Raw genomic sequence first — 26,510 nt, 5'->3', positions numbered from 1 at the left:
TCTGATTTTTAAAAAAAAACCTTAGAAACAAAACTACAACATAAGACTCTTTGGGGGACAGGAAGAACAGAATGGGAAAGCAAGAGGGAATAATTTTTCTTAAGGCAAGATAAAGTGAAAAACATTCCCTTCCTCCATGATACAGGTATGAACACAAAAACATTTTAAAGCGTTAACGCTATCATTTCAAGTCAAAGAACAAGCTCCTTAACCAGATAAGCACCCCCAATCAGTAGGGTGGCAAACACAGAAAGAAACAGGATTCTGCACAATAACCCCTAACCGAATCATGGACCTTGTGAGTGGTTGCTTTACATGCATGGCTCCTCAAGGGTTGGGGCGGTTTGTAGCAACAGCACCCATCAGCTATTGGGGAAGGCCTGTAAAGAGCTGGATATAAAGTTTCTCCCCTGCTCCTCGCTCTTTACTCAACAGCTGATCAGAATAATTGATGGTTACCTGACAGGACTGTGTTTGTACCCAGCTTGGCTAAGGGTAAAGTTCTTAATGACTACCTTCAAAAAGAATACTGCCTGTCTAAGGTTTTCAGGATTGAGTCACAAAGTCGGAAGGTCAAGGATATTTCATCCATTAACCTCTCCTAATACGATCATTTAAAATTTATACACACACAAACACACAAGTTGAGCGGAGCTAACAAAATTCATAAGGGGCATGAACAATGAGAATTCCAGAGAGAAAGGAAGAGATCACCATCCTTACATCTTCAATGTGACCACTGTGAGGGAAGGAATTTGGGATCAGAGACTACTTGCTGAAGGCTGCCATCTCTGAGCCCATTTTCTGTCCCCCTGCAGTTGTAATGGAGGGGGAAGGAAGGGCTCAGCCTCGCTACATCCTCAGAGCAACCATTTGGGTGGGATCTGCAGCTTTTTGTGCTGGCCAGTGAAGCAAACTGTGCTCACTGCCTCCTGCCAACATTATTAACTCTGTGTCCCTGATCAAGGCTACTATGGTATGCTATCTTTCCTACCATGGATATTCCCAGGCAACAAGAGGGAAGTGTGCATGTACCACTCATGTCCTGGGAGAGTCATTCTAATCCTCCACATATTCTCCTACAAGGCAACGGAGGATGTACCATTGGTAGCAATCCCTGTATGCCCTTTACCATTTTGGTTCCCCATGGAGCTTCTGCATGCAAAGAATTCAGCTTTAATTCCACACAGCCACACCAGGGTGTTACGGGTGTCTAAAAGCACATCTTCTACCTGAGAGGTTCCTCTCTGTAAAATAATACTAATTTTTCCGGAAACATTTTAGCATGGCTAATTGCCCTGCAAATAGAATGATCTCTGTATATCCCAAATATTTGGAGCAGCCCTGCTTTCAAAGAGTAATACCCATTTCCAGTAAGGTTAGAGATTTGGTAGAGAAACCCATCTTACACATATTCCTCACCAAGAAAAATTGTTTGAAACTATATCATTCATGACCCCTAATACAGAGTCAGTTGCGAAAGAGCAATGATATTGTAACACTTCATTACAGTATATGTGAAAGTACATTTTTGTTGTTACAGATGGAAAGGATTTTAGGGAAGGTGGAGGTGAGAGGAAGGTTGCACAGTGTAGATTTTAAAGTGGCATAAGGCAATTCAGTCAGAGTCTTCATCATCAAGGTATTCCTCTGCATTACTTAAAGTTCGCATGATGTCTGTAAAGAAGAAACAACACACGATTATTCATTTTGGTACAGCTAAATGGCAACAGAGGTGACAACCAACCATCGTGTGAGGGATGTGATAAAGCAATCGTATCATAAAATGTGAGGGATCCTATAACCCACTTTTGCTTTCTGCTAGGCTTCTGTTGCTTTAAAGTCATCCAACTGTCCTGTTAAGGACTCTTCCCAATATCACCTGAAACCGTATTTTTCGGACCATAAGACGCACCTGACCATAAGACGCACCTAGTTTTTAGAGGAGGAAAACAGGAGAAAAAATATTCTGAACCCTGGGGCTCAGTATTCGGTCCATAAGACGCACACACTTTTCCCCTCACTTTTTTTGGAAGAAAAAGTGCGTCTTATGGTCCAAAAAATATGGTAACTGTAACCATCCTCATGGCTGCACAATTCACAAACTGCTGCTTACACATCATAATGTTGTCCCAGCTCTCTGAAAAACGGCTGAATCAACCTGTTATCTGAGCATCACATGTTCTGTGAAAATCAGGGTATTCTGTTTTAGGTGTCACGTATCCCTACTGATCTATAAATCCTTGCTGACTTCAGTGCAATATAATCCCTGTTTGCAGCGAAGAGACCTTTACTAACGTCATTTCAGATTGCAGCTTTTCGCAACTGTTTCAGAGTGTGATCTGTGGACCTTCACAATTAATTTAATACAGGGATACCTGGAATACTTGGACAGATATACTAGGAAAATTGGAGGGAAACCCTTCAAATCTTACCTTGTCCTTTTTTCTTTTTAAGCAGGGAAGCACATGCGGCATTAGTAGCCATGTCAAAAGCCAATTTTTTCTCATTGTTTCTTAAATCTGTTCTGGCTTCTTTATGAAAACAAAAGCCAGGAAGTTGTTAATTCATGGAAACAAGAAAAAAAGATTTCATACATTATATGGTCACTGGGGAAATTTCTGGTTTAAAATTGAAATTCTGCCCCGCCCCCGAACTTCCAATTTAAAGCATATGAGGCTTTCACCACAGAGATGAGAAAGGATAGAGTGCCGCCATTTGTGCCCATCAAGAATCACAACCAGTGACAATTTCCTTTTTTTTTTAAACCAGAAATTCATTCTAGTCTTCTGCTATGTATAATTTTGATGATTACCATAGCTAGCTCAGTGAAATAATTTGTAGCATAATTGTGATGAACTTTATAACAAAACTAGCATTGCCCCATCCTTCCTTTTAAGTGAACAAAAAGACCAAAGAGCCATGTTATAGATGAACATGCAGATTTTGTTTCACAAGATGCTATATACGCTTCAGAGGTAACAGCCAGTGTTGCCAAATGTTTGGAGGGGGAAAAACCCCATTCTGTCCCTTTCGTAGAGGCTTAATGGGATGTTATTTACCTGGAAATGTTATTTACTTCCATGCCAAGGAGCAGTTGCCCATTTCTACACATTAAGCCTCTATTAAGGAGACAGGACATTTTTCTTCAGATCTACTGCAACCTTAGTAGTAGTTACGGCTCACCAGCACTGATGGCATTCAGAGGGCTAGATCTATTCAGAATCCTACTCTGCTCTGTCCAGTGGAGTTTACTCCCAGGAAAGGTTTTCTAGGATTGCTCTGTAACAGTGAGTTTAGATGGAATTGCATTTCGGTTAACTAAAATGCACGTCTTGGCTGTGACCATGTAAATAATAATGTAGAATACACAAGTGACTTCCATCTAAATCTCCTTAAGGACCAATGAACTTTGACTTCAGACCTCATTGAGAAATGCTGTCCATGGAACTTGTCATGGTTAATGACAGAAGAATCAATGATTTCTTTGGATCTGAACTCAAGATGCAAATTAGAACTGCATTGCAGAAGACAAAACAAACCTAAGAAATCAGCCTGGGTTGCTTCCGGACCAAAGATATTTTCCATAGAAGTCAGGTTGCTGATGCGATGGTATGGAAATTACCCCTGCAACAGGTATTTTAGATGGCAGAGAGTAATCTGTTTTCTCTCCACTGTTAGATGTGGCTTCCCTACCACACCCAGTCTGTACTGAAGCGCCCCCCCCCCACACACACACTATGTTCTCATGTGACCCTCAGGATTCTCTGCCTTTTCAAATAGCAGGCAGAGGTGTGGAGGATTCTCTTCTTAAAAAAAAGAAAAGAAGAACAAAACCTCCAGGTGTTTACAGAGGCATCTCTGGACATCCCAATTTGCCCAGTTGTGCAAATTCCCAAATAGGGATGGGCATGAACCAGCTCACAAACTAAAGTTCTTGACAAAATTTGGCCGGTTTGGGGTTCAAAAAGCAAAGTTCATGGCAGGGCAACCAGCACATACTTTCCACAAACTTTCAAGCTGTTCGTGGCGGTTCATGAATGGATATATTTCCAGACAGATTCTCTCTGCTCAACTAAAATGTTCACCAAACATCAAAGCAACCGGGGAGAAGCAGAATTCTCCAGCTAATAGGGGCTCTCCAAAGCTTAACACGCACTGCTGGCTGCCATTAACTGAGTTCCCATTCTGCATTATGGGATCAGGATGCTATATATACCCTCAGCTCCATACCCTCTCCTCTGCTGGCTGTTGGCAGTTAGACAGAGAGGCAGGGAACTTGATAACAACAGAGCACATTCATTTATTCCTGATAGTGAACACCTTTCCCCTCTGGGGTTTGGGTGTTAGGTAATAATAATTATTGTATGGCAGTGTGTGTAGTATAGCCAGGAGAGCCTAAGATTGTCTGGCAGTCACAAGTTCTAGCTCCTTTAACATTATGCACCCCTAGGTGGTGAGCTAGACTTGTTCTTAAGGCAAGAGACGTTTCAGAGATGGTTTGCCATGGCCTGCCTCTGCATCATGCCCCTGGTATTCCTTGGAAGTCACCCATCCAAATACTAGCAAGGGCCGACCCCGCTTCGCTTCCAAGATCTGACGAGATTGGGCTAGCCTGGGCTATTCAGGTCAGGGCTGGCTGTTAGATGGACTCAGGGTTCTAAGCCTGGGTACCTTGGCTGAGGAGCCACATTTTATAACCCTCCTGATTGTGAACTCCTCTCTCCGGCTGCAGTTTGGGAGTTAGGTGAACTCAGTGCTCTGAGCCACCCTGTCTCTTTGCTCATGCCAAGCAGTGGGAGGCTGAGAATGTCTCTAACACTGATGGAAGGACAGGAGAGGAGACTCATTGCCAGGCAAGAGAGGTCAGACCACATGACAGCCTTGCGTGACCAGTACTCCAGAGGATCAGCATTGGCGGGCTCAGGGGACTTGGTGAGGTACTCCCACACCATCACCTCTGCCACTGCCCGCCTGGCATCCCCACAGCTGCTGACCTCCCAGTCCACCACTGACAACCAGTAATGGGGCTTCTCCCTGGTTGGGGTGTTTGAGGCAGAGGTGCTGGGCTGTAGCTCCTCCTCCCCAACCTCTTCCACCCTCTGTTGTCTCTGGCCATGGCTGTTGGCCCATAGGCTCTGTGCTTCTTTGCAAAGCTCACACTCTGCATTCAGGAGAGCAATGCTGCCTTTATTCTGGGGGTCACAGATACAGATACAGTTTGTACTCCCCTTTACTGCAGAGAGGATGCAACCTGGTGGTGATGCCCACCTGCAACCTCTTTGCCAAGGCCAACCTATGGGAGAACAGCCATCCCCTCAGAGCCCGGCTCCAGGACAGAGGACAGTGCCTGGTCCAGCCCTCGAAACAGGGGGATGACTTGCCCCAAGCTTGCCACATGGGCACACAGCACATCAATGGTGTCCTGGAGGGCTTGAAGACATGCACCGATTGAGAGAGGATCAGCCAGTCGATGGAGCCGATACTGAGCTCCTCTTCCCTGTGCAGGATGGTCATGGAGGAGACGACATCCTGCACTGTGCTCTTATGCTCCACCAAATGCGCAATCATAGTAAAAGTGGAGTTCCCCCTCCCCCTTTCATGCAGCAGACGGGCAGACTTGATGCTGCGTGAGAAATGGGCGGCCAGGTGCCAGCAGATCTCAAGCAGGGACTGCATCTCAAAGGGGGCAGCATCCCAGGTGGCCTTGACAGTGCTCCCCAGCCCCAGAGCATCCTTCACCAACAGCTGAGGTGTGTGTACTGGACAGACAATGCCCTTGAGGTGCACATCCTTCACTGCTGCTGGCACACTGGTGCTGGTGTCCGTGACCATGTAGCCACGGACGATGTTGCTGCCGCCCACCCACTTCCTCAGACTACTCTGTATCACATAGCAGCAATGTGTGGTCTGCATGCATCCCCTGCACATGGAGCAGAACCACTTTGTAGCCTGGTGGCAGAACTGTCTCTTCCTGGGGCCTGGGCCGTGCCCTGACAGTCCTGCTGGCTGCTCCAGAGATCTGCCATGAAGTCCACAGTTCTGCCTTGCACTCTGGAGAGCTGAGCCTTGACCATCGCCACTGCAGCTGGAAAAAGGCTACGTCCTTCATGAGGAAGAAAGGTTGGCCATCCAAAGCAATCATCTCACTGACAAGGTGAGTGACCGTTGCCTGGGCCCTCCACATAGCTGTTTCGACCTCTTGGAAGGTGGCCCGCCTTAATGTCCCACCCACTGCAGCCCAAGTGTGGGGAGCCTTTCTTGGAAGGGCCTCCTGCTCCCCCTCTGCTTCTCCCTGCTGAGAGGAAGTGGGCCTCTTCTTCCTCCCTGGCTGACACTCTTTCCTCTGTTAGCAACACAGTTGAGTGCACCCTTTGCCAGTACCTGTGGAGGACGGAGGAGGACAAGTGTTGGGGGGACTGAGCCCCTCTGGACATGGGTGTGGCACACCTGGCACACAGGAGTTACTGGGGAGAGCGTGAAACGAGTACCGTTTGCACCCACGTTCACCCTCATGGCACACAGAGGGGTTCACACTCAGGAGGGGTGGGAAGGTATACATGTGGGAGACCTTTTTTGAGGGTCCGTATCTGAGACCCCAGAAGTGTAATCTTCCCCCAACTTGGAGAGATTGTAGGGGAGCAGGAGACAGGGTGAGGTTCCCTGTGCACTGTGTTTGTGTAGCTTGCAGGGGGTCCATTCTATACACTTTTGAACCTGCACCTGACATTTCCCCCAAAAAGCACTTTCCTGAGGGCATCTTCTTTGGGGAACTGTAATTCAGACCCCCTAAATCCAATCTGCACATAACATAGAGGATCAGGGGGAGGTCCACTATGAATTTGATGCCTCTATCTTGAACAGGGCCCATTCTATACACTCCTGAACCTCTTGAACTTGCACCTGTCATTTCCCTAGAAAGCACTTTCCTGGGGGCACCTTCTTTGCGAGGTTGTAACTCAGACCCTGTAATTCCAATCCTCACCAAACTTGGAAGGCATGTAGAAGAGAGTCAGCCAGAGATCTCTTATAAGTTTGGTGTCTCTAGCATGCTGGGTGTGTGTGTGTGATGTTCTACCCCATCAGGAATCAAATCACTTTGGCACCTAAAAGTTTGCAACAGTTCATGATTTCCCAACCAGGCACGCCATGAACCACAAACTGAATCGCATTTTTCCAGTTCATGCCCATCCCTATTCCCAAATGAAAGAGTAATTCCAACAAATGAAAAGAGTGACTCACTCTTCACCAAAATCCTGCAAATACACTGTTTCCCCTTCAGCCCATGCTTATAGTATCCTACCCAAAAAACACATTTTTTTAACATGTTTAAAATAAAACAGATTTCTCATGTGGAAGGAACAGACTGGTAATAATCTGGGCAGAAAGAGAATATGATGGAAATGCAACCCCCCCCCCCCCAAGCTGGATGGCTGAAACATGGGCAATCTTTGGTGTGAAAGCAGCCATGTTTACAACAAACTGACCATGCAAATGTGTGTCTGTGATAGAGCATGGATGGATCAGTACCTTTTGCCAGCAACAATTCTACAATATCTGCATAGCCTTTCCATGCAGCAGCATGCAAAGCTGTATCTCCCAGTTTATTCTGTGAAGACAGAAGGAAAATAACTAGAGTTAATACATAACAAAAAGTTATCCATGCCAATGGCAACTAACCATATTAGTACATAATACTTACCTGTTGGTTTAGTTCTATGTTTGGCTGTGTCAGTAGCACTTCCACTATGTCTACATAAAGCAAAAAAAAAGGGGGAGGACCTCGTGAGAAACTGAAAATTGCTTTCTTGGACTCAAATTACAGCATGGAAGTCAACATTAAGACCAGCTAAAAATCCCCATATCTTTAAAAGCCCATGAAAGCAGAATTGGTAAAGTACCTAGGAAAAAACAAAATACAAAAGCGATGACATAACATCTTTTTTCTCCTCTCCTTCTCACTTCCTTGAGGTTGTGTAAGTCGCTCAAGAGACCCCTCGGGGTTCGAGCGGGATACAAGTCGAAAGCATAAATAAATAAATAAATTATATTTTCTATGTTGTTAGGATTAAGAACACTTGCTTTTAGATCAAGCTTTTTTTTTGTATTTTACTGGTAGATTATGCACTTAAAAATTAATATTTTCCCTAACTCAAATTGAATAATCTAGGAATTCTGACTCTGTTACTTGTACCAAGTAGTAGCTGCTCTATTAACTTAGGAAGCAGAGAATACAAGTAAATGGTTGGCAATATTGATTATGTTTCAGAATACCTTTATGTCCTCCATGGCATGCCCAGTATAAGGCTGTGCTTCCAGCTTTGTCTAATCCATTGACACCAACTCTGTTATCCAAACACTCCCTCAGCCAGCTCAAGTTTCCTGAGAGACAAAACTTGTATTTCACATAACACTGCTTTGTGAGTGTGTGAGTGTGTTTTTTTTGGGGGGAGGGGGAATCATTCAGTGAAAGCGACTGGCAAAAATGTTTAAATTCTTTTCAATATATCACATGCCCCTCCAGCAGAAAGTTACCAGATCATATCATTGTTGTGCGAATGAAATAGCTTAAGTAAATGCTACTTTTCATTCTACATTTTTCTTGAAAGCAAAGGTTTGTTTTTGATAAAGATCCCAGCCCCAAAAAGTTATGCACTTAAAACACCACTAAAACAGAAATCAATCATGTGTTGTGTCCCAAAATGATTTATTTATTTAAAGTATTTCTATCCCACTTTTCTGCTGATCACTGGGACCCAAAGTGGCTTACATTAAATGCAGGTGCAGGCAAAAAGAAAAACACTTATTAATAAACCCCACATATTCAAAATACTTGCTAAACCAATTCACAATAGCAGCAATCCAGTCGCTTCCATCACATAGCTCAGCTTCCCTTTCACAAAACATGTGCTGTACCAAGAAAAATTAGACTCCCTCTTTTCAATTGGAAAAAGAGTATCATGTTTAATCAGATAATTAATACAGAGACTGAATCATTTATCCAAAATACTGAAATTAGCAAAAACAGACCAAAAATATTCTTTTCTTTAAAAATCAAGCAAATACTCTCCTCCCACACTTGTAGCATTTATTTTTGTTTTGTTTTTTAAATTCCGCCCACCAGTCTAATCATTTCCACTAATTCAATGAGAACAGACCAAATGGACTCAAAGTAATCTAAAGAATTACTGTAGGTCTTGCTGCTATTGCAACTACCACTACCAAACACATTTTTAGTAATAGCAATGTGCTACTGACTCAGTACATAAGCCCATCAAGACCTGCATACTACAGACCCACCTCTTTTGGCAGCTTCATGTAGTGGGTTGTCAATAGATTCTGCTTGTTCAGCCACTAAAAAAGAAAGAAAGAAAACAAAAAAGACATTTCAACCATAAACAATTTATTTTTCTTGCTAAATGGCCCCGAGACAGAGGATACTATTTCTTCCCTCTAAGTTCCTATGTGTTTAATATTTCTCAACAACCCACTGGAGTAAAATATACTCTACAGAAACAAAACCTTTCATTCTGCTGTCAGGAGTTGAAACAGGAATGCAGTGGAACTGCACAGATTGAAGAGAAGCTGGGGAGATCCCACTTACATGAAACTCTGTGGAATTTCCACAGGTACCCTGAAACTCTTGTCTTGGAGATCCCTTGTTCTAAGTGATGAGTTGTCCTCCATCCATATGTCTATATTCTATCGCTAAGACATATTATGCAATTCCAAGGGACAGAGTGATAAATATTGAGCAGAGTGGGATGGATAGTGGATAGTAAGATTTTTTTAAAAAACAACAACACATTGTGAATGATGCTGCCTGCAATGAAACAGAATCCTTATGTTTTAAAATTTGGCACAAAAGCTAACTTTAAAAATATGTCTTTAAATAAGGAATGGCTCGCAATGGTAATCACAGTATTAATTTCTCAGTCCTAGGACAGTACTGTCCCTCCTTTAGCTTTTAAGCTGTACAAAGGCTGTGAACATCTATATATCTAATAGCCAAGGTGCCCCCTGCAATGCGGATATCTATATCCGCACATCGGGGGCACCTGGGGGGCAGAGATTTTCCTGCACATTTGGGGAGTCACGTGGGCCTCGCCGTTGGTACGGGGGGGGAGGCTCACCTGTGGCTGCTTATTTCTCCTCCACGTGGAACTCCCCCCCCCCGTATCGCGGGTTCCCCTTCTTGTTCCCTCTAATTTACCTTCCTAAAAAAATCTTATAATAAAATAGCATTAAAAATGCATTATCAGCGAACTCAGAGTCCAATGGCACCTTTAAGACCAACAAAGGTGCTATTGGACTCTATATTTGTTGTACCACTTCAGACCAACACGGCTGACCAACTAGATTTATCAGCAAACTGTTCTGCTTCCACCAGATGGTGCACAAGAGCACACAGAAGTATATTTCCTAGAGTGCATGCTCTTGAAACAGCATTTTACCATGGATCAGTGGCTGCCAGCAAGGGGGCTTCGTGGGGGCGGTGGGGCGTCAGCCCCCGCCGAAATTTTCAAGAAGGTGCTCAGCCTCCCCCGGGGGCCACCCTTGCTCCTAGCACAGCAATGCCTCTGGCCGAGCCCCAGCCCCCCCCCCCCGGGAAATTGGAAAGTCTACACCCTTGCCGGGGACCCTTGTGGGGTGTAGAGTTACTGTAAGGGTCCGTGACTCCATATGTGCACTAAGGATTTCATCTTTTTGTCTGCATATAATTTCTCAATCAGGGCTATTTTGGGGTAGGAACACACAGGAACAGAGTTCCGGCTGGCTTCAGAGTTGGCCACACCCACTACAGCCAAAACCTCTGCATGCGTGGCTACAGAGGGAAGGGGCACCTGGGCAAGTCCAAGGAAGACAGTTTAAACTGCCTTCCCTTCCCTCCAAGGGCTGGCTTGCCCAGGTGCCCCGCAGCCACAGGGCACCCAGGGAAGCCAAGGGAAGGCATGGGATGTGGCCTAATATGCTAATGAGCTGTGCTGTTGGGGTGTGGCCTAATATGTTAATGAGTTTCTGCTGTTGGGTGTGGCCTATTATGCAAATGAGTCCCTGCTGGGCTTTTTCTACAAAAAAGCCTTGTTCGCAATCAATGGATACTAAATAGTACAACTACTATCATGGGGGGGGGGGAGTCTGCAAAAATTTTGTGTTAGAAAGGGGTCCTTGTACTTGAAAAGGTTGGGAACCACTGCCATAGACTATACCAAGTGCTTATTTACTGGTGGCCAATTCTGGCATAATCTAGGAGTCAAAAGAGAATAGATGCTTAGAGATCTGTGACTGAATCTTTTTTTTTAAAGCCATTTGAAGCCCTGACTGAGACTGGGGCAGCAACAATTGCGGAGGGGGGGTAAACCTTTTCACCTTCAATTGGTTTCACTAATCAAAACCAATATCCCCACTGCAGTGCTCTTAGGAAAAGAAACAAGCACCTTGGAGAGGTAGTGCTTCAGTAGGATACTAGATCAACACCTGGTTTCTCTTGCAGGTATTCCTTTTAAAAGTCTACATGAAGGATCAGTTCCTTTTTCTTCACACCCATGCTAATGAGGTTTATCTTTAAAAGCAAAAGCAAGTCAAGACTATACCATAGTTGCTGGGAATCAGTCCAGTTCTGCCTTTACAGGTTCCCTTCCACCAATTTGTGTCACTCTGGAAGGAAAAGAATACAGTGTTGAAACAGGAAGCTACTATTCCACTAAAGCCCCCACACCGCTTACATAATACGACACTAGTGGTTAATATATTGTGATTTACAAACTCACCATATCAGAAATGTAGATTATGTCCCCTTCTTCAAAGTACAGTTCATCTGGCTGGAACAATAAACAGATTGAATTCATGTGATGATTTAAGGGTTTGCACATAAAGGAGGCACAGCATTTGTGGCTGACATCCAATCTTGAGCCTCCTGTCCCAAAAATCTTGACTGACAGTGCTTTAGGAAGAAATGGGTGTGGCCTCTTTCTCTCTTGCACCAAGGAGCAATGGCCATGTACACCATCTTTACATCTCACAGCAGGCTGAAGTTTAGAGACTGCTTTTCTTACAAACTCCATCTCTCCTTTCCCGCATGGAAGAAATTTTTAATTAAATGATTTTCACTTTTCATCCCCTTTTAAAAAAATCTTGTTCAAGCCTACTACCCAAAACTAGATTAATGGGTCATGCTGAACTGAAGCATACAATTTTTTAACCTATACGTCTCCTGTGAAATCATTCACAAACAGATAAAGGCTCACACAAATGCACCCACACACCACAGACACAGCCTACCCCCTTGCCTGATCTACCTCAAAGTCAACATGCTATTTACTGTTCTACTTCTTATGTTGGCTAGCAGTGGTATCTTGTTTTCTGACACCTGGAAATATGTCATTGCTCCCGGGCCTTCAGATGACAGAGCAGCCATCTGTTCTGTGTTACAGGGAATTTCAATGAGCCCAATACAGACATCGAAACCCAGCCTGGCAAAAAGCCAATTGCCTGGCCACCTCAAGTGAGTAAGGAGGATCACCTCACTGCATCTCTCTCTCTCTCTCAGCTAGGAAAGAGAAAGAGGTGACTGAACAAGTCCGGCTGTGTTCACCCAGGTAAGCAAAGATAGCAAGGCTGACTGGCATTCTTTCTGTCCATCTCTGGCAGACAGAGAGACATAACCCAAGCTGTGTTATTCCAGTCAAGCAAATATAATGAACCTTTCAGGGTGTTCTCTTTTTTAAAAATCAGTTTCTAAGAAAGACAGAAAGAGAAGATGAGCCTGTGCACAGTTTCCAAAGTGCAGTTCTGGAGGCTGTGGCTGGCCTGGCAATTTTCCTCTCAGCTTCCCAGCATTTTCAGAATGGAAAGGGAGAGGCGGGGTGGGTGGGTGGATAGAGTATAGCGTGGACAAGAATGAGTAGATAGTGGAACTCTGAAGAGGGAGGTTCAAGAAGGTTATCAGTTGGTAGATGACCCCACTTGTTTGTGATTTTTTTTTGTATTTACATAGATGCTTTCACCTTGATGCAAGGTGGCAGAGACCTAACATGGTAAAATGGTACCATTAAAAGCAGTGTTCCCTCTAAGCTGAGTTAGTCTGAGCTAGCTCACAGTTCTTTAGCCTCTGGCTCACACATTTTTGTCTTAGCTCAGGAAAGATGGCTCCAGAGCAAACTCATTTATGCAGATAGCCATACTGCTTGCTTACAACTTTAATGCCAGTATCTCACAAAGTAGAATTTTTGTTCACAAGACTCCACAGCTTAGAGGGAGCATTGATTAGAAGGTGTCTAAACCATATCAGATTGCAGGTTAAATTTCCCTGATAACAGAAAAACAGCACAAGAAGCAAAGAGAGGACACAGAACCTGTGCAAGTTCTCCACCTGCATGGTATCTGAGGTGGTAATTCCTTTCTACTTTGCCACTTCACCACTACTCCTGTATGCATGGATCAGGCATCTAAAAAGTGGTAAACTGCTATATAATTACACCATAACTAGGCTCCCATTTTGGATGGAGACTTAGCACAGGGGTTAATTCAAGCATGCAATTCACTAAAAAGACAGCCTTTAGAAAAAGGGAATTCCCCGTTTTAATAGAAATCCTCAGCATTTGCTCATTCTGCAAACCTTACTGAAAGGATGTATAAGAGAAGGTTACCTTCTCAAAGCTTTTTGCCAGGATGTAAAAATAGCCCTCTGTGTGACTGCACAGAATACGTGCTAAATTAGAAAGCATAAAAGATTCCAACATCTGAAAGACGTGTTTTGTGTTGTTTTTTATCCACTAACCAATGAATGTGTGCCCACTAATGGCACAATCCTAAACATGTCTACTCAGAAATAAGTCCTATGTTATGGAATGGGGCCTACTCCTTAGTAACTGTCCTTTGAATTTCAGCCTAAATTACTGTAAATTAATGCTTTCTCTTTAGTGAATTCAAATGGAGACTAACCACAATCTTGTATGACTCAGCTTTAGATATGCATTTTCTCCATGAGTAGCAATGTAACAGAAGATGAAGCACAATAACATTTTTACAGTCTTTCATGTTTTATATTCTGAAGTTATGAAACTACCCTTGTCCAGGTTCTCACATGCTTATTGCTGATGACAATTCCTTCACCCCATTTACTCAGAAATAACTTAAACTGAGTCTAGACCAGCAGAACAGGACCTATTCACACAACCCTTGGGAATACAGAGAGCCTTGGAAACTTGCTTGAAAAGACAACATGTGGTGGGTTTTAGTCCACAGTGAATTGATTACATACATGTACTAGGCTATGCATGATTCAGCTGTCAGCATGCATTGGCAAACCCCAGTACTTGCCCATGTGTGCAAAAAGCTAAGTCCTACACATACACATGACCAGTGTTCCCTCTAAGCTGAGTTAGTGTGAGCTAGCTCACAGTTTTTTAGCCTCCGGCTCACAGATTTTTGTCTTTGCTCAGGAAGGAGGGCTCCAGAGCAAACTAATGTATGCAAGAGCCAAAGCGCTGGCTCACAACTTTAATGCCCGTAGCTCACAAAGTAGATTTTTTGCTCACCAGACTCCACAGCTTAGAGGGAACATTGCACATGACCTACTTGCTTTTAGGTGTAGGTCATTAAACACCCAATCCTATAAATAAGATCTTACTCATGAGCATGTGCAGAGCATCAGATTGCAGCTGTTCTTTTTCTTCTACAGGCAAAAGAGAAATTGCATGATCTATATCCCAGTTGTATGATTACAATTCACAATTAATTTTCCAGTATTTTTGAAGGGAAAAAGGAAGATATGTACTTACTGTTCTGGGCTCAAATGTATACAAGGCTCTGAAGACTTTGACTTGCCCTAACAGAGAGGGGAGAAAACATTAAAGGCATCATGGTACTGCTTTCCCTTAGGAAGAATGAATCAAGTAACTGTGTGCCTGCCCAGACAACTAAGCCCCAGATCATATTAAAAACAAACGAACAAAAAATAATGTGATACAATGGCTAGACTGTTGGACAGACCAAAGAGACTTGGGTTCAAGTGCCAGCTCACTGACAAAACCTCTTAGGTGACCATTTAACCAGGATTTGAGTTATTTTCTTCCAGGTGAACAATTATTGTGGCTGAATAATTGGAAGCGTTACTAGCTGATGATTTAGGCAAGACAAAATCATTACACTGAGGACACTGAGCCAGACATGGTAAGCAAAATGGGGAAGCTGTGAAAAAAGTCATAAGGAAGAAAGTTAGGAAGAAACAGAAAGACCTTTCAGACAGAGCTACACAGCAAACCCAAGTTTCTCCTTCCTTTATAAACACTGTCAATTAATCAAAAATGTAAGAAGAGGGTTAAACAATGGGATGAAAAGTGATACCAATCCAAAATCAAATCCAGGTATTGAGAGGAACTGGTAATAGACCTCGGGTGGGAACATTAATAAATGACTGTACTTTTGACCAGCAAATAATTCCAGCACTTGATAAAGCTTTGTTTTAGTATTCAAGATGCTTCACATACATCACCTATCATTGCAAAGTAGATCAATATTATTATTAATAGATGGGAAGAGATGAGAAAATGGCTTCCCTAATTCCACAATGAGTTCATAGAAAAGGTGACATTTGAACTGAAGGCTTCTTGACTCCCTATTCAGAGCCAAAGTACACATGACATGTAAATGCATATAATGATTTCTGTTTCCCTTCTTTAAAAAGCAAAACAAACAAACAAACAGGAAAAGCCGCTATAAGTGGGTGATTTGGAAATGTGGAGAGAGGCTGTTGGCACAGTGGTAGAGGACATGTTTTGTAAGCAAAAGGTCCCAGGTTCGGTCCCTGACATCTCTAGCAGCAGACTGGGAAGGATATTCCTAGGCCTGACATTCTGGACAGCTGCTACCAGGTGGAGCAAATAACATGGAGCTACATAGGATAACATAAGGTAGGTTCATATGAATGGTGATGGCCAGAGTACTTCCTTCTGCATCTGTACATAATATACTGCCTGGCGCTCAGTCAGCCTAGTTCCCCTGATGTATTCCATTTTTTTTATAGCCAGCTTCTTTTGTTTTAAATGGGGTTGTGATGAACTCAGTCACTTTGTAGGGCAGACTAGCTGCTATCTTGCCCTCCCCTTTCTGTTGTTGCCATCACCTTAGGTAAAATCCACCCCCTTCATGGGTCACCTGAGGTTGATGCCACAGGGGTGCATTATTGTAGCATGCCAGGTAGCCAAGGCAGATGGGTAAGGGATTGTGCAGACTCTCTCTAATTAAATAACTTTATTTCTGCAAGGCACAAACTTCGGGTACTATAAAAACAGATCTAGAAGCACTAAGCAAAATAAACAAAAGGCAAATTACTAACTAGATGCTTAATCCATGGTATATCTGGTCTTTGTTAGTTGCATGATGTCCCCCCCCACCCCGTGCATCTGCAGCCTCTTTAGTATCATTCCCCTCTGTCATCCTTCATGGCAAAACACACAGGGCAGACAGCTCCAGTGTTCCCTCTAAGCTGAGTTAGTGTGAGTTGGCTCACAGTTCTTTAGCCTCCAGCTCACACATTTTTGTCTTAGGATGGCTCCAGAGCAAACTAATTTATGCAGTAGCCAAATCGCTCACTCACAACTTTAATGCCAGCAGCTCACAAAGTAGGATTTTTGCTCACAAGACTCCACAGCTTAGAGGGAGCATTGGACAGCTCCCCTAGCCAACTCAAAAAACAAACAAACCCAGACAAAGGAACTGCTCCCCTTTTCAACCCTGTTATGTGCTCCAGGGCCCTTAGCTAATCTGGATGTCAGGTCCTGGACTCAAGCCTGTGAAAATGTGGACCCTCCAATCAAGAAGTATTAACATAAAGGGCTAGTGTGTTTTTCCCTATCAGCTGGAAAGCATGTTTCCTATCCAGAGGCAAGGACTTTCCCCACATCCTCCCAGTCACAGAGACACCATGCCCCCCTCTATCACCTTAATTGTCACAGCATCTCCTGCCCCCCCCCAATGCCTCTCATCCATCACAGGGGTCATGTATAAATAGATATGGGTCTCCTCTCGTGGTTAGTTTGCCTCCCAAATTAGCTGGGCTAGTGTCTAATTATGCCCAAATCACTCAACTTCACACAGAGAAGGTGGTAACCCGCCACTGCCAACCCCTTGTGTTCTAACAGCATCCCAAATGAGTCTACGTATGCGGTACACACGGCTAGAAAGCATAAATGCTTAAAATAACCCAAACAATCTACATATTGAAAACTGCAGATTCATAGTGTTGGGTTCTGTTTTGTTTTTAATTTCCCTTTTTTGACTAAAGAAATTTTCCACAGGTTAAAACAATGGCATGTAGCCAACTAACATCATTCTTCTGACAGAATGGCATTTTCATTTTCGGAAGAGGGTGCTGGTGGTGATTTCTCTCACCTACCACAGATCTCCACTTTGCCCCCTATGTTGCTACTGAGGGTCCACTGATCCACGGGAACAAGATTTGGGGAGGCTTAGTGGGCTGCAGCAAGCAGGGAAAATAGGAATGTCCCACGGGGTTCAGTTTGCCGATGACTGGATACACACCATTGGATTTTATAGCAGTTTAAAAAAACACACAAAGAAATTTTGAAAAAGAAGCAGAAAGAGGTAAAAACAAAAAGGATTAAGAGCACTGATTTCATGAAGCTACCATTACTTGGAAGTAAATTCCACTGAAATGTAAATAAATGAGTTGAAGATCAGGTGTTAATTTATAAAGTGCATCACAATTTTCACTCCATTTATTTCCATAATAAACTCACAAGGGAGAAAATTATGACCTAATTACTTCAGTGTTTCCTTATGCTTACATGAAGAGAAACCACACAAGACCAGAGTGATTTCTTTTGGATTTTTACACAATACTGCTCCTTGAATTACATATTTTTGTAGGGTAAATGTGTCAGTCTGTTACCACAGGAAACAACAAACAAACAAACAAACAGTTTTTAGCACTTTAAAGAACAACAGATTTATTTATTGTAGCATCAGCTTTCAGGCATCCTGTTTCATCAGAGGCATGAAGCAGGTTCTAGCCCATGGAAGTGGGTGCTACAACAAATCTCTTAGTCTTTACGATGCTCCAAGATTCCTTTTTGCTCCCTGAAATAACAGAACAGGCAACAAAGAAATTGTTCAAAACCATTTTCAAACTATTTTTCCAACTCAAAAGAGGGATTGTTTAGAATTATGCCTAGGACCTGAAGTTCGTACACACAAAAATCAGTGGTTCTTAAAGATCAGATAAATTACACACACACACACACACACACACACACACACACACACACACACACACACAAATCAGCATCTGGTATGCCATTAAAATATTAGTTATCATAATTTAACATGTAACTTCCATATCCAATATGGGGGAAATGGTTCTTTAAACCATCTGAGATTTTTTTAATCCGCACAGAACTATGGGAGTGCTGCCTTCAACTAAGCACTAGTGTTTCCCCCCAACAAACAGGCTACTGTGTTTGAACACTAGGGCTTTTCTTCCCCAGTTATTTCCCCTTACCTCAACCTCATTGTATCATCCTGTAGTTCTAAGTTTAAAACTATTCCCTTCTTCAATACTTTTTACATTCAAGTGAGACTGTCTTCCTTATTCTCCCCTGAAACTTCCTTTCAAACATATACACAACAAAAGAGCCTATATTTAACATATGAAATTATTTATTTCAACATTCCTGGTCGGGCTGAACTTCTAAGGCGGAAAAGCTTTCAACATTGGAGGGGGAACGGAAATTTCTTCTGTATTGCAAGTAACAGGCCTGTGGTGGAGTGCTCATGTCCACTTAGGAAATGATGAAGGGCTGATGCAATACGAGGACGTCACAGGACATCATTATAGGTTTGGACTACTGAAGAGATGGTGCAATTCTGCTCATGTATAACGATATCGACAAGACTTTCTGAGAGGAATACAAGTCCACAACCTCTGAAATCTCCCTCTTTAAAGATAATATACTGACATACCTTAGAAGGTGTGTGAGAATTATTAAGATCATACAGATGAACACTTGGAAAAAAATCCTATGTATGCACTAAGCATCTATAAACCCTTTGGTCCTGCAGGTTCACGTGAAGCAATAAGACCTACCTGAGCCTAGTATCAGAATTCAACAGCTTAAAAGGAATACACAATTATTCCCTTTCTTTACTCTGCATTGCACATAACTAAGCTCCTGGGACCAAATATCTGTGTTTGATCAGACTGTAGGGGTCTTATTCTAGTACCAAAATATTTGGGGGCTGGACTCTGAGCTTGGAGCCTTCCTAAGAATCAGAGGTGAAAGACACAAGGTTGGACCATTATGACCCTTTTATGATTATTATTATTATTAAAAACATTTGTTGGCCACCTTTCTCACAACAATGATAAACCTATAAAAGTCTCAGATTAAAACCCCCAGTTAGGACAGCCAATAATAAAAGCTAAATCAATCAAAATGCAGTCCTAAATCAATCTGTCTTCAACTAACCCCTGAACGCTTCAGAAGTTCCTTTGGATGGCAAACATAACACAGAAAGGAAGTTTTTAGTGAATTTATCAGCTTCTTTAGTATACAACTTTTATTTGTATATTTTGCAGCCTTGCTACCAGAATCTGCATCGTATTTCTGAGCAGCTTGGATTATGGAGACCACTCTCAAAACAGCGTCCAGAGCAATCTAGCTGGAATCAATGGAACTTGTTGCTTCAAAGATGGCAGCTGGTGCAGTTTCAGTTGCTTCTTTTTAAAAACAAAACAAAAAGTGTTTTACCTTGCAAAAGGATTGGCCAGGACAATCCTAGCTAAAACCAAGGGATCAACAAAATTGGCCCTTGTCCTGAGAACACAAAAGCACTCTGAGGTGTTTAAAGATCCTTCCAAGATCAAGTATTCCCTCTCTTCTCTACCCTTTTTTTTTTTTTTTAAACCATCAACACAGTCTGGATAGCAGAGCATATAACAATGGAGTGATGAGTGATGGAGTGATGGCTAGAGGGCTGGGCTAGTATCAGCGAGACCCAGGTTCAAATCCTACTCTGCCATGAAAGCCTGCCGGGTGACATTAGGCTAGTCACCCTCTCAGCCTCACAGGGCTATTATAAGGATACAACTGGGTCTCCACTGGGGAGAAAGGCAAACTATAAGTGGCCCCTGCCACACGGCAGGGGAAAAGCCTCTAAAAGCGTGGCTTTTAAAAGCCGCGCCAAAGTTGAGACGCCGCGGTGGGATCCCACGGATCCCCTGGCCGCGGCGCCTTTTCTCCCTGGCACGATCAGACGCCGGGGAGAAAACATGGCCCTGACGGGGAGCCTGCCGAACTGCGCATGTCGGAGCATGCGCAGTTTGGCTAGGAGCCGGGGATGCGCCGGCGCAAAGACACGCCAGCGATCTGACGGTCCGGCTTGCGGCGCATCGTCCGGATGAACCACCTCGGGTAGGTGGTTCACTTTTGACGTGCCTCATTGGGGGAAGGGCCGGATCGGAGACGGGAGCGCAACGCCAGCCAGATCGCGCCCGTTTGCTCCGTCTCCAATCCAGCCCACTCCCGGCCCAAAACGCCTCGTATGAACGGGGCCAGTGAAATAAATAAATACTCTTTCCCCTCCCCCAATACATGTTATTACTTGACAGAAAAGGGGGAAATGACTGGCAATTTGGACTTACAGTGCATCCTAAGAACATTTTCCTGGGAATGCGGCCCTTTGAGTAGACTTGCATAGGATTCTGATTAGATCTGCGTAAGTTTTCTCTGGCACCAATCCTAAATTAGTATTTACTCAATATTTTGAAACAAAACTAGTATTAGTATTTTGAAACAAAATTACAATCCTGTAAGATGGAACAACATATGCACGTGCAAGGACCAGCTACCTAAATAGCTTTCCCCCCTCAGTTATTTGGATATTTTCCACAATGTTTTGTATTTTAGTAAACAGCAGCCCAAATATTAGCAATCCTATTGCTCAGCTTGTATATGCAGATTGATCACAAAATAACCACCACACAAATCGATCTAGATATCTAATGAATATTCACTTCAAATGATTATTAAGTATCTTAGACTTTCTGTTCTGATTTTTTTTTAATTAGAAGTGAATCTGCTGACTCTTAGAAGTGATCTTTAGTCTTCCTCCTTTTCCTTCCAAAAAGATATAATTCGAAGTTTCTATTGAAAAGCCAACATACAAATTGACAGACATGAACAGGAAAACATGTGACAGAAAACACACAACACCTATTGTTAAGCTTGCTGGAGGACATTTTTGCTCCTAGAATGATTAGGAGAAGAAAAGCTGGAATTTGCTGACAGAGGATTATAAAAATGTTATCTTACTTACAGCACCTCTTTTCCAACAGGAATCTTGGACAGTAGGTGACAGGTCATAGATTTGAAAAAGGTGATAGATTTGAAAAAGATTCAGTACCTTAAAATTCACTTTATGTAATCCCATAAGTGTGTGCAATAAACTGGATGGGGAGCTTCATTCATTAGAGTGAACTATAAATCTCAAATAAAAGTGCACTAATCTTGCATTTAAATTAATCCAATCTTATTTTTTTCAGTGGGATGAAACTGATGTTTGTAAATTCATGTCACAGGTAGAGAATTAAGGAATCAGAGGCTTCTGAATCTGCCACCATTTGCTATTAGGACCCTCAAAACTGCCCATCCAACTGGGGACTGATCAGGTTCTTCTGTCAGCCCAAGCAAAGTACGCCAGTGCTTCTTTTCATGCCAAGCTGACCAGGAGCAAACCAAGCCCCTGTGGTGTGGTAGTGCTCTCCCCACTGGCTGCGCCAACCAGCTGACTGTGTGGTTTGGATAGAGAACTAGTCCTGTTCCCAGTCCTTAGACATGCACAAAGGTTATTGAAGAATGTACTGGGCAATAGCTTGGCAACTGTAACATATACAGTCTCCCTCTCTGGCTTGCTACAAAGGGCAAAGAATGTCTCAGTAGCTGGATGCAGGCATCTCATGTCAGCTGCCTGCTTGGCATCTCTCATAGGCCCATTACATGGGACAAACGGGACAGCCAGGGTTGTACAGTGGTTAGAGTTCCTTCTAGGATATGGGAAACCCAGGCTCAAATTCCCACTCTGCCATTGAAGCTTGCTGGGCGACCCTGGGCCAGTCACACACTCTTGGCCTAAGCTACCTCACAGGAGAGTCATCGTAATAAAACGGAAGGGGAGAACAATATAATTCACTTTGGGTCCCCATTAGGGTTGACAACTCTGTCTTGGGAAATTCTTGGTGTCTGGGGAGGCAGAATTTGGGGAGGGAGCTCAGCAGGGATGTGATGCAACAGACTACTTTCTGAAGCTGCCATTTTTGCCCAGGTGAACTGATCTTTATAGATCAGTTGTAATTCTGGGAGAACTCCAGTTCCCATCTGGACCTTGGTAACGCTAGTTCTATTGAGGAGAAAAGTGGAGTATAAAAAAGTAAAGTATAAAAATCTAAATAAATATATAAATAAATGCTGGTTCATCCATCCAACAGTGATCTTGTAGGAAGCAGCTACTCAAAACAATTAGCAGCTACTCAAAACAATTTATACTTCAATAGAACAGCTCCCTCTAGAAGAGTGGTATGTACTCTAAGGCTCATGAAGAGCCACATTCACACTCGGTGGAAAGTGCCCTGAAGTAGCAATTAGCTTATGGCAGTGATGGAGAACCTTTTAGAGACCGAGTGCCCAAACTGCGACCCAAAACCCACTTATTTATCGCAAAGTGCCAACACGGCAATTTAACCTGAATACTGAGGTTTTACTTTAGAAAAAATAACCCATACATTAACTTAAGATGATCCAAACAAAGTAAGGAAAGCAATCCCAAATGCTTTCATTTACTTAAAATTATTTGGCAGAGAATTCGACACTTTAACAATGGTCTGGGCCTGGCTGGGGCAATGGCATGTGTGCCCACAGAGTGCCATAGGTTCGACATCACTGGCTTATGGCAACCCTGTAAGGGTTTTCAAGGCAAGAGATGAACACAAAAAGAGCCACATTCACTTCCATCCTTGGCATGAGGCTCACAGCTTATCCCTGCCTCTACCAGTGGCTGTTTCAATGTGGGAACGCCTAGTAACCAGGCAAGACCGTGCCCACTTCCCTGAAAAATGGGGAACAGTGCCCAGAAGAGCCACAAGTCAAAGAGCCACTCAATATCACTACATTAGAATTTCAATGACAGAGCAAATCTTAATTGGGAAAGAGGAAAGTTCTGTGTGTGCGCACATGTCAGACAGGGAACACACTTTTCACATCCTAAAGACCGCAGTGCATCTCGGGCTAGTACTTATTATTATTTGCCTTGCAAATATTTGAGATAGGGAACTTCGGAGCACTTAAAAAATCCTGCAATGCCAGAACTCTATACAATAGTCGTATTTTGCTACCTCAAAAGTATAACTGCCAAGACAGGCTGCTTGTAGGAACACCTCCATTCTTATTGTCTCCCCACCCTCCCAGACAGGGGTCGGCTGAGCGGCTCCAACTTTTTTCTGTCTGTGGCACGCCTGATGGTGCCACGGGGGTGGGGAGACGGAAAGGCTTGGCGCTCAGTCTGCTTAGTAAGCCGCATTAATGCATCAGACGTGGAGCCACCACAAATGTCCCACAGCGGAGCGTGTAAAAAGATCGCACGATCGATAGCAGTTGCATTAGCTGTTCTGCTGCTGGGCGGCTAGTGCCGCTGCCGCCGCCTTCCACAGCCCGCCTGAAGGATGCAACACTTCCTGCTCCTCTTTAGGCCGGAGGGGAGAACGACGCTTTTCTTCTTCTTTTTTGACACTAACAGCTTTTTGCGGAGCCACACCCCGGATAAAAGACACTCCCCTCCCCCTCTTCCAAATGACCAGCCCCAGAGTGCAATCCTTCACCGAACGGTGCCAATGAGACCAAGGCGGCGAAGGAAATCACTCTGGGTGCCAAACGCCTAACTATTAATCCGGATTAAGCATGTCCTGCGCTCCTTCAGTGGCAGTGACTGCTAAAAAGCACAAGCCACGTGTGACGTGTCAGTAGGCACTTCTCCCCCCTCCCCCCCCCCCCCCCGGGCAAGCATGCAACGATTAGCTGCTTCCCCCTTCCAAGCCGGTCGTCTCCCTGCCTCCGTTCTCCCGCAGAGGGGCTTCACGGGAGAGCCCGAGAGGTTCAAGATGACGGCTACCAGGAAGAGGAGGAGGGACTGGGACGCGGGCACCTCCCTTACCTGGTTTGGCTGGTTTAGGTGGCGGCTTGGACATCGCTGTGCAGAAGTTGCAGGGAGAATCTTTTATGCCGGCGAGTGAAGCGCTGGGCTCCTGGCTTCCTTCCCCGGGAACTCTGCCGCCCTTAGCACAGGTTCGGCGAGTCGGGACCGAGAGCCCTGGGCGGGTTTGGGTGTCCTGGTGAACGTCCCAGCCGAACGCACAAGTTGCTTCTGCAGGGATGAGGAAGTAGGGATCGTAGCGCCAGCGCTAGCAAACGGGGACACTGAGCGCCGCTCCCTCTAGAGCCTGCAAGGCGCCACTGCGAGTATTGAGAAACTGCCAGAGAGACACCGAGTGAGCGAGCAGCGCCTTGCACTGGACAAATCAGCCCAGAAGGTGGCTCGCCCGGGGAGGGACGGATGGAAGAAGCGAGCCAGTCACAGCTCCCCGCTTCTCCCGAAAGATGGGTGGGATGAATCTCTGTGACAAGAGGAGGGGGCTGTTCCGCGTTCCGTCCAATCAGAGCACAGCAATAGGATCTGCCGGCCCGTTGTATTTACATAGAAAACAGTTAATCTCTGCCTATGTTGCACCGCCTCCCATAGGGCGGGGCTAAGGCCTTTTAAGATAAACGCAAAGGGGTTTACAGAGGTTGGTGTTGTCGTAGCGTGGACGATCGTTTTCCCATGGTTATTTATAAAACAGGTAAGGGAAGCTGGTTTCCGTAACAAGCGATGAAGTCCTTAGTTATTTTACTGCATCCTTGTTGAATGAAGTTGGGAGTCCAGTGGCACCTTTAAAACCGACAAAGTTTTATTCAAGGTGTACGCTTTCGTGTACACACACACTTCAGATCCAGACATCTTTGTTGGTTCCTGATGTAGCTACTTCGTAGGCAATTGTAATTGAAGCCCTTTTATTATAAGTGCATAGCGAATAGTGATATCTCTGCTGATTTGACCCCTCTGCATGGTGTATGAGGAAAAATGGCTCTGGTAAGTACCCAAAACTTCAGAAGTGTATGAGTGTGTAAATCTACTGTTGTATTTTCTGCTTTTGAAAAATGTAGGCATAAGAATGCACTTGAACCGCCACCCCTCTTTAAAGTTGTTTCTGTGCTGTATTGCTAAAGGCTGCTAAAAGCAAGTTTCATTTAACTAATTGGGACTTGTTTGGTGTTGGACTTAACAGGTTCCTAAAATACATATAGAATTGAACACTCCGGAGAGCTCTTATATGTGCAAATTATAATTCTTGGTGAGGCTGCTAAACAACAAAGCCTCCTCTTGTATTGAGTAGCATGTTCTAGTCAGCGTTTGGGACCAATTAATTGCAACCTGACTCTTGTAGAGGTAAATGTGAATAGTTTGAGAATACATCTGGGGTCACCAAAAGAATCAAGCCATGTATCTAATAGACAAGAGTGTACATTGCAACTTGCGTTGTCTATTTTTTCGTACAGACTTTCCTCCTTTGATCTTTTTCAGTTGGGTAGTTATATTAGTTTTATACAAAAAAGAGTCTTGTGGCACTTAATGATTACAAACTTACTAAAGCATAGTTCATTGTCAGTTTGTTTTGGAAGTGTGCCCTGCTGATATGGAACTTTTAACTTGCATCACTGCCGAGGTTCAACACTGTCATTGGCTTGGCAGCAGTTGATTCCTAAGAGATCAAAGACCAAGTGTCTGTAACATATTCATCTTTAGCTCTATTAGTGTTCTGTAACGATAGTACTGTACCTAAAAGTATTGTATCAGAATTATCCTGCTTTCACATGGAAATTTTGTGTCCAAACTGGGCTGGGTTTTGTAGAGCATTCACATGATGTTGTCCCCTAATCACCCATTTTCTGTGCCTCCTCTCCCCCACTCGTATCTTTCTCAAACCCGGTTTGGTAGGATCTTTTTGGAAAGATCATATTTGCACACTGAGTGTGCATTTTTGCAGGCCCCACCCACAAAAGTGCTGTTATTCTTGTCTTAGCCCTGTCCCCCTCCTGCAGCTGCTATTTCCACAGCACCATGGGAGGGTTTAAAAAAACACACCAGTAGTTGACATATCACCATAGCTTAATGCTGTAGTGATATGACAACCAACATTTTTTAAAAAATCTGGCGTTGGAGGGATGGTGCCTGCAGAGGGCTGGGACAGGAAAGGTGTCTATTAGCCACATCAGTGGCTACTACAAGGTATAGATAGGGACTCTGGGGCAAGTGATGCTCTGTCATCTTGGTGCTTGGGGGGGTCAACAGTGGGATGGCTTCTAATGTCCTGGCCCCACTGGTGGACCTCCTGATGGCAC

At 43.9% G+C, this 26,510-nt stretch overlaps 2 protein-coding genes across 3 annotated transcripts in view; one reads left to right on the top strand and one right to left on the bottom strand.

The window, feature by feature from the left end:
- Positions 1–13: 13 nt before the first annotated feature.
- Positions 14–24,585, bottom strand: OSTF1 (osteoclast stimulating factor 1). 2 transcript variants are annotated; one of them, XM_015411547.1, is made up of 10 exons: positions 24,226–24,585; positions 14,784–14,830; positions 11,772–11,822; positions 11,595–11,658; positions 9,301–9,354; positions 8,275–8,382; positions 7,703–7,752; positions 7,531–7,609; positions 2,436–2,534; positions 14–1,677 (listed from the first exon to the last, which is right to left on the bottom strand). In XM_015411547.1, the coding sequence occupies exons 1-10, from the start codon at positions 24,257–24,259 to the stop codon at positions 1,619–1,621; spliced, it is 645 nt and encodes a 214-aa protein (XP_015267033.1). In that variant the 5' UTR covers positions 24,260–24,585; the 3' UTR covers positions 14–1,618. The 2 variants fall into 2 exon arrangements, with proteins under 2 accessions (XP_015267033.1, XP_015267034.1); XM_015411548.1 differs by lacking the exon at positions 2,436–2,534.
- Positions 24,586–24,857: 272 nt separating this feature from the next.
- Positions 24,858–26,510, top strand: part of NMRK1 (nicotinamide riboside kinase 1) — a 15,376-nt gene continuing 13,723 nt past the window's right edge. Inside the window, exon 1 of the mRNA XM_015411570.1 lies at positions 24,858–24,910. The gene's annotated coding sequence lies outside the window, so the exon portion shown is untranslated. The remainder of the gene's footprint in view (positions 24,911–26,510) is intronic.

Source organism: Gekko japonicus, unplaced genomic scaffold, assembly GCF_001447785.1.
Source record: "Gekko japonicus isolate JY-2015 unplaced genomic scaffold, Gekko_japonicus_V1.1 scaffold6, whole genome shotgun sequence".
Lineage (NCBI taxonomy): Eukaryota > Metazoa > Chordata > Lepidosauria > Squamata > Gekkonidae > Gekko > Gekko japonicus.
Note: the sequence above shows the minus strand (reverse complement) of the source record. Positions and strands in the feature narration are given on the sequence as shown.